Genomic DNA, 8,511 nt, shown 5'->3' with positions numbered 1-8,511 from the left:
GATATCTCTGGAACCGGAAGTCGTATCCGGATGAATCGAAAAGCATTTTAAAGGGAAAAGTTCGACGCTTCTAATGGTTGTTCATTCGTTGACCGGAAATAGATATTTTCAGAGTTATAGCTATTCAAAATTTATCTAATTTTAATAGGATTTAATTACACTTTAAGTGAATAATCAAAAACTATCTTTTCCTTAGACGACGATATCTCCGGAACCGGAAGTCGTATCAGGATGAATCGAAAAGCGTTTCAAAGAGGAAGGTCTGGCGCTTCCGGTGGTCGTTCGTTAGTTGATCGAAAATGGCTATCTTTGGAGCTACAGCGGTTAAAAACGTTCATTTCTGGAGATATTACTTGTAACGATTTTATAAATCAGTACATTTAAATCATTTGCAGAGTGTATTTTAAAAATTGGAATTGTTTGATCGCAACGCATTTGATATAATTCACGTTGAAATATCGACAATTTCACGAATGTCATTATTCAATGAATTTAAATATATTAATTAATTCCTACATCGTCAGTCATTAACGATCAAGCACGTAACATTCAACATGTTAATGATATTACACGTCACCAATTTTCTCGACTCAAAAATACCCGAACGCTTTACTCATTTTTTGGCATAAAATTTACATTTACAGCGGGGCCGTGAAATCCGTGAAATGTCAAATTTACATAAAATCAATGTTTCAAAACGTTGGAACATAGCAACACACGGGAAAGATATATCCAACCACGTACGCGTAACGTTTCAATTTCTTTTCTTTACGCCGAAAAATATCTCCCTGTGTTTAAACGAATTGCGCGCAAACAATTGGAAAATTACATTATTTTTCAAAATTTCCATACCCGTCCCCATTATTTCGAAAAAAATAATATAAACAACTAAATGAACACCGGTGAAACCGCAGATGTTTAGGTTTATTCAAATGATAATTTACGCGATCCCTCGATGTAGGTGCATTAACCGTAACATTACCTTCGAACAGATGCAATCATGATCTATGTTTAAACGACGTACACCGGTCTCCACCGCTGAGATTCCCCGAGTAAGTTGATTAATATTGACGTCGATTTGACCGTTCGTGGTATATACACACCCTACAATATACTCTGCATCACCATTAGGTTTCCGCTCGCGAATCAACCGCGTTGCCACGTTCAACGCCCTCTACGTCTCCTCGTCTCCATTATTATCGCATACAAAATTGTTTGTCGTGAACACGGATTAACCGAATTAATCCTGTCGCTCGACCATTAATCATAAATAATTAATCGTATAATTAAACGTATGCATTATTTAGAAACAAGCATCGATTGAATGGTTTCTTTCATTATCGAAAGAAATCGGCCGTGAGCATCGTGTCACCGATCGATGGATCGTTTCGATTCGCAGGCCACTGTCATTAATTAACACTGTCCTTCGGTTAAACGTTCGATTAGACAACGTTTAATCGGGGGAGGAGAAAAAATGGAATTCGAGTCACGGTTGTTTGCAGGTGCTGGCTGGGAATACCGATACATCGACGGTGGTGTCGCATCGATTGGTACCGGCGATCTTCGCTAGCCAGATCCGAATCTTGCCGCACTCAGAGCACAGGCGCACCGTTTGCCTTCGGATCGAGCTGAGGGGGTGCAAGGACACGGGTGAGTGATGTCGATTTATTAAGAAGAAGCTCGAATTCGAGTTTTTTGGATTGTTGAATGCAAAGGAGGTTCGAATTTTTATTCAGATTTTGGAAATTTTCGATTTTTTACTGAAAATTCGAATATTCGGTATATTCTAGTATTCGAAATTTTGATTTCGAGTATTTAAACTCCATTTAGATTTCTCTCGAGCATTAAAATTTTAAATGTTTCGCGTATAAATATATTTGAAAGATTTTTGAAATTTACATATACCCCGCGAAATCAAGTTTCCAATATTCAAATGGGAAAGATTCTCGACTTAAAATATACGAATGACAAAGCCTGACAGAGCTACAAATCGTCCAAGATTCCCACCCTCCTAAGTCGCGGGATATCATAAATATCAAAGATTCAGATTTCGACCTAATTCCAACCGCGAGATTGCGAGGAGGGATCGGTCTCCCAGGAAGAACGAAGAAGAATCGTGAAGCCGGTGTAAATTTGCAATTCTACTGGAAACGTAGAAACGCGACTGTCCGAACAGCCGGCGATTAATTTCCAAATTGCAATTTCATTCAATTTGGCGAGCCGTCGCCGAGATGGCAGCGAATGGAATCCGTCGTTGGACTCCAACTGCGGATCCCGGAGTTCTATTAACGCTCGTAACTGCGTTATACGAGCAAGCTCATCGAGCTGTTCCACCCCCTCTATATATATATTTCTTTCCCTACATTTGTTTTCGATCCCCCTTAAACGAGTCTAATAATAGAGAAAACGACCCAGTTCTTGTGGAAGAACACGTGGACTGTATTTCGTTTTCACGTTTCAGATGAAACGATGGAGTAAAACAGGATATTGAAATTAGAAACGGGAAGAAAAAACTTTTCTAAGTCGAAATTTTGTTTGAAATAGACGAGAATATCTCGAGAGCAGGAAATTGAAGTTATGAAACAAAATTTGTTTACAGAAATTGTAACAGATATCATTTTCATTATCATTCTCTGTAGATGGAATATCATCCATAGAAATTACGTATAATAATTTTAAATATTATCTCTCGTTACTCACGTTATTAGAACATAATCATCCCGATTCGTTTAAACAATATTTTCATAAAATTTAAAAGTCGCACGCGTAGTGTCCTCATTCAATCCCTGTGATTGTAATCGCGAACACCGCCATTGTGATTTCTCGGTTACGCCAACACGCGGCAACTCGAGGAACTTTCCAACTTTCGAGTTCATCCGGTCGCGCGACACCGCGGTTTCCGCGAACGTCACAACAACGTTCCATGAACGAAACGATATCATCTAATTCTTGCCACGGAAGAAAGGAAGACAGAATTCCAGGATGGAGGTGCGTTTCGTTCGATTTCGCGGTATAAACGGGGATGAAAACCGACCTTAAAATGGGGGCGTTTATTTCCTTGTACATACGTGATATGTATATATATGTATATACGTCCCTGTACGAGAAAACTAAACGAAAGATACATCATCTTCCCGACAGTAGTTTCAGAAGAATTTCTCTTTACCTCCCTCAGAAATGAAAAATGAATCCGTAATTTGACCCGTGCGACAAAGTGATTGATAGATTCTCCTGGACGAGCGTGTAAAACGTGGATTGGGATTAAACGGAATATCCGCTTCATTAGGAATTGACAAAAAAGAATGCTCGATATTCGCCTTCTTTCGAATGAATCGAATTTTCCAGAGGAGGATTAATTTCACATTTAATTGAATTCATATTTATTTATTCATTAAAATTATTAAAAAGAAAGAATGTTTAAAGGGATTAAAAAAATATACAAAAAAAATATCTGTTTCATCTTTTTGAAGTTACGAAAATATATATTTCCTTTTTTGTTTTAATTTTTGTCTCTTCGAATTTTCAAAAGATTACGAATTTTCAAATTCAATTTTTCCGTGCTAAAAGCTACTAATCAATAACTCGTGAAATCAATCGAATCAACGCTTTTTTTTTTTTTCAAAAAAAATCTCCGCAGAGACGCGATATAAATACGCAAACGTTGTGCAACGAGCGCGGCAAATTCGAAATTAATATTTCATATCGAGCATCGTGCACGAGAACAGGGGATGGAATTATCGCGTGTAACGAACGGAACGTGAAAGAACGTAGAATAGTGAACTAGTTTTTGAACTGTTTTTCTTTTTTTTTTTTTTTTTCAAATAGAAACGAATCTCTCTCTCTTTCGAACGAATCAATTGACCCATATTTTTTGTAAACCCGGCATTAATATTTATAGCCGACATATTTATCGGGATTAAATATACTGTTCCAGAATGGTGGTGCATTTAAAATAAAGCCTCGAGTCGAATGGGGAGAGAAGGGGGGAAAAGGAAGGATGGAGAGGAGGGTAGAAAAGGGAATATGAATACTAATTAAAGCTACTATTAGAATACAAGAAGTACCGGTAGAAAAAAAAAAAAAAAAAAAAAAAAAAAAAAAAAAAAAAAAAAAAGAAAGGAAAAAAAGAAAAAGAGAAAATTAAAATATCGAAAAAAAGAGGTGAAATCCTGTGACCTTACACAGCCATTACACAGCCGAGCACAAAATTAACCGTTGCTCCTCTTCCTCTTGGCGATTCACCGATGATATTCTTTACCCTTTCGGCTCGAACATTTTTTTCCCTCTCTTTCCTTTTTATTTTTATACGTATAAAAAAAAAAAAAAGAAATACTTGTGCAACCGGGTCAGTATTATTTTCAAAAAACTTCAATATATACTTTTATACGTGTATTATCAATCAAAACGAGAAATAATCGCGCTTATAAAATCTCGTTTTGCATATTTCACGTTTCATTTCGCATAATTCGCCTCGTCGGGGAAAGCTGTAACCGCATAAAAAGGGATCCATCCTTATACGTACCACGTGACACTCGCACTACATAAAATGAAATTTCTAACCGTGTTTTCTAATTTACCGAAGTAAAAAGTCAAACGAAGTGGAGTTTCATAACGTTTCGCTCTTTTATATTTCCCTTCGTTCCCTTTTCATCTTCCTTTCTCTCCCTCCCTTCTTTTTCCCTTTCCTCGCGTTGTATCGTTGTCCACGCGCTCACGACACGTGTGTTTGTTTTTAATCATAATTTAATTTAATTCAAACCGCCTCCGGCTGTTAACAGAGAGAAACTTTTACGCGCCCGAAACGTGTGATTGTTAATTGTTTTCGTTATTATAATATCTCGGTGAAACTCGTCGATTTCGTTCCACGGGGAAAGATGTTTAATGAACGAAAAAAGGGGGAGAAAGGAAATTTTTTTTTGCAACGGATTTCACACGACGACGACGTGAACTTCGATCATGATAAGTTAAAGAATAATAGTCGCGTGCCTTCCCATTCTCGATATTTTTTGCTTCCACGTCGCAAAAATCCCTAAGGTGCTTGTGCTTTCAGACACGTGCCCCGTTTTTGCTATTTCGACCTCACGCTGTATTACTGTGAAAACTCTTTCGAGATATGAAATGGAATATTTTATTTGGAGATTCCAGCTTGAGATGTTTAATGTCTTGACAGGTATATTTAGGAAAGAATGATTGTTTTCTATTTTTTTTTCGATTTTGATTTATCTGAAAAAATTACAATTAAAAAAGTGACGTATATAATTTTTTAGAAAAATAATATACACATATACACATGTTGATGTTCATGTTCATAACTTCGTATCTTCGCATCTTCGAATATCAATTATGTTTAAATTAAATAAAAACGAAAAGAATAATACGATCAGACGCCCTTTTACATCCATTGCGAATATTTACGTATATTATTCAATCTCTGATGAAACATCTAATATGCTACGATGCTTGAAAATTACACTTCGTAATTTTGCATCAGAGTTATCTTTTTCAAGAAAAAAAAAAAAAACGAAGTCTCGAGTTGGACTACAAAAGAAGAAATATTTTACCTGATAGCGCTTCGTTTGATTAATAAAGTTGCAGGGAGGGGGGAGGAGAGATATCGAAGAGTTTAGGTCTAGTTAGATTCGGTTCAGATTCCCGAGAGTGTCGGGAATCTCAGAAGTAGTCTGAGAGGACATCGGATGTCGATGGTTTCAGGGGGTTCCAAGAGTTTTAGGGGATATCGGAGAACACGTCGAACCGTAAACTCTAGAGGTTTCGGTTCTAGTTTTCGGTTTAGATCGTTAAGGTATCGAGGTATCCAAAAGATTCCACGTCCTCCCCACCATTCCCCGGGAATATTAAAAATTGAAATTTTTAATGCGAAATTGTCGAAGGAGAAAATTGGGGAAAGATTCTAAAAGATCTTTGGAACAAACTCTCGTATCTTCTCTTTTTCCACTCGTTCCATGAATTTCACGAAACGTTGTAAGAATGATGATTCGCGGAAGAAAACGTTCTTTTGAGATTCTGATCTATACTGTACGTGGTTCGCCATTTTATATGATCCTATTTACAGATGCATCGCTTCACTAATAAACGTGTCTATTTTCATGAACGTATCGATTCTGTGAAAATCACTCGACTGCATACCCTCCAAAAAATAAATGCCAGGAGCACATGTATACGTAAATAGATACAATGTACAGTAGAACTAGTTACCTGGGATGCTGGGAGGCATAATAAAAATCAGGAAAGAAGAGAAGAGAAAGGGAAACGAGGGTCACGTAATAAAAGACAGATATAACAGATTTTGTCCAAGGAAACGTGAGCTGGCAACACCGCGGTATATCAATATCGGTGTAATGGCCGGTCATTTGCATAAATGATTTTTCTGGGTCGCTAATGTCGAAGAGGTTAGGATGGAAGGGGGAGGGGTAAGAAAAGAGGAACGAAAACGATGGAAGGGGTAGGGGGATGTGCGATGAGAAGGGGCGACACGAGAGGTTTCACGCTATAAGAAGCGTTCAGAGCGTGTGAGATCGGTGGTGGGCGGGAATGGCGGATTTATGACGGCCGTGCACGACATCTGGTTAAAAAACAACGTTGCGCCACCCGACGAACACGAAAGATCGCTCTCGAAATCGAGTCGAAGAACGAGTTTGCACACCTCTCTTATTAATATTCTTCAACCCTCCCCCTCCCTTCATATATTTTCCCAGCTTTTCCCTCCAATGCTTAAAATACTTTTAAGATCTTAATGGCGGCGCTGGAGGCTAGTGTTTTGGGAGGATATAAAAATTTTCTTTTTTTTTTTTACGTACGCGTGTTCCATAACGATATCCCAAGCCCCGTTTTGTCTATATTTCTAAATTAATCACGGTAGTTTGGTAGATGAAATTGAGCGATAGTCGGCCTTCGTACATGAGATATTTTGGACGGTTTGACGGAATAGGTTCTTTGATTGTAATATTTCGCGTAATTGGTATCCCTTGGACGAAGGAAGTCGGTCTGACTTGTAATTAAGCAAACGATCCCATTAATGATCGTTACCAGTGCTTGAAATGTGTTTAAATTCCAGGGTTACATTGTTTCTTACATATCGGTTATCAGGCTACGTAAATTAACTCGCTTCGTAATATCACACTAGCTTTAGTAACTTCTCTGTACAGTTTCGCTTCCCTCGGCATTACTCCGTTTTGAATGTTGCCCGAGTTCCAGCTTTCGATATTAATCATCCTCTCTGCGTCTTCCCTGTCAATGTCGTTTCACCCCCTCAGTTTTATCCCCGCGACCAACACTTTCTCGTCTACCTTCTCTCCGTTAAAAACTTTAAAATAGATTAACAAAATCTCTTCGAATGGAAAATCTGACGAGACAAAAGAGCATCGTCAGCAATATCTTACTGATGAGGGAAGGAACAACGAAATCGCGAAACAATGGGGTTTGTAAAGTTTCCCTTTCGTATATATACACACCTCTCATTCTTCCCCCAAGAAGATAAATAAATTTTCACAAGTTTGCTCGATATCAATAGCCGTTGACCAAGCAAAAGTATCGAAACGTTGACGAGATACAGATATAATCAATGTCTCGTGACTACCACGGTGAAAAGTGGCTTTTGAAAATGACCCCATCTTGTTGAAGTTGAAGATGGTGGGGAGGATTGATTTCGAAACTTGTTACGAGTGCACTCTTCGCCTTTGAGGGCAACTTCCGTGGAAATTGCTCTAACGACACTCGATGAAACTTTGTAATAATTTGTGCGGCGGCCGGGACGAGGATTGCCAACGCAGATTAGATTAGCGGATTGCCGGATTACAGGGCGAAGTCGCGGTAACGGCGGCGTGTACACGGTTTCGTGTTAACACGGGATATGTACTTTTAATGCACGCGCCATGCAAGTTGGCAGCGAGCATCGAGATGCTTAATGGATTTTCGCCGGGTTGGTAAGGAATTCCAGCGAGCCTATTCATTTTCGAACGAAATTCGAAAGAATTTTAATTATATTGAATTACCTTCGATCTTTTCGAATAAAATATTGTCTTCGAGTGGTGAAGTGAAATTTTGAAAAAACGAGGATTTGACAATAGAGTTAATAAAGTCAGGTTAATACCTAGAAATATTTTTAATGTTTTAAAAAAGAATTGACGATAGAAAATTAAACGTAATTAAAGGTACATTAATAGGAATCTGAAATTTATTTACTCACCTATTATTGTTCTGCTATCTTGTCCATTATACATATTTCCTACATAGGTAATATTCTTTGCGTAGAATGTCTCATTATTCTTTGCTTGGACTTAACAATCAGGCCTTTACAAACCACTGCCTTTTTATCTCATTGTTCTACTCCCTTTTCTCCTCCACGTCTTTCTACTCCAACTACCCTTCTTTCCTCTACATCTTTCTCATTCTGTCTCATTTTTTTTCTTTTTTTTTTTCTCCCTTTTCTCCTCCACGTCTTTCTACTCCAACTACCCTTCTTTCCTCTACATCTTTCTCATTCTGTCTCAT

The 8,511-nt window shown here is 38.0% G+C and overlaps 1 protein-coding gene across 1 annotated transcript in view; it reads left to right on the top strand.

Annotated features, from left to right (window-relative positions):
* Positions 1–8,511, top strand: part of LOC102672854 (discoidin domain-containing receptor 2-like) — a 145,222-nt gene that overhangs the window by 118,673 nt on the left and 18,038 nt on the right. Inside the window, 1 exon segment of the mRNA XM_031511922.1 lies at positions 1,503–1,650. Coding sequence (XP_031367782.1) covers positions 1,503–1,650 — 148 coding nt within the window.

This window comes from Apis dorsata, unplaced genomic scaffold (assembly GCF_000469605.1).
Source record: "Apis dorsata unplaced genomic scaffold, Apis dorsata 1.3 scaffold_365, whole genome shotgun sequence".
NCBI classification, from domain to species: Eukaryota; Metazoa; Arthropoda; class Insecta; order Hymenoptera; family Apidae; genus Apis; species Apis dorsata.
Note: the sequence above shows the minus strand (reverse complement) of the source record. Positions and strands in the feature narration are given on the sequence as shown.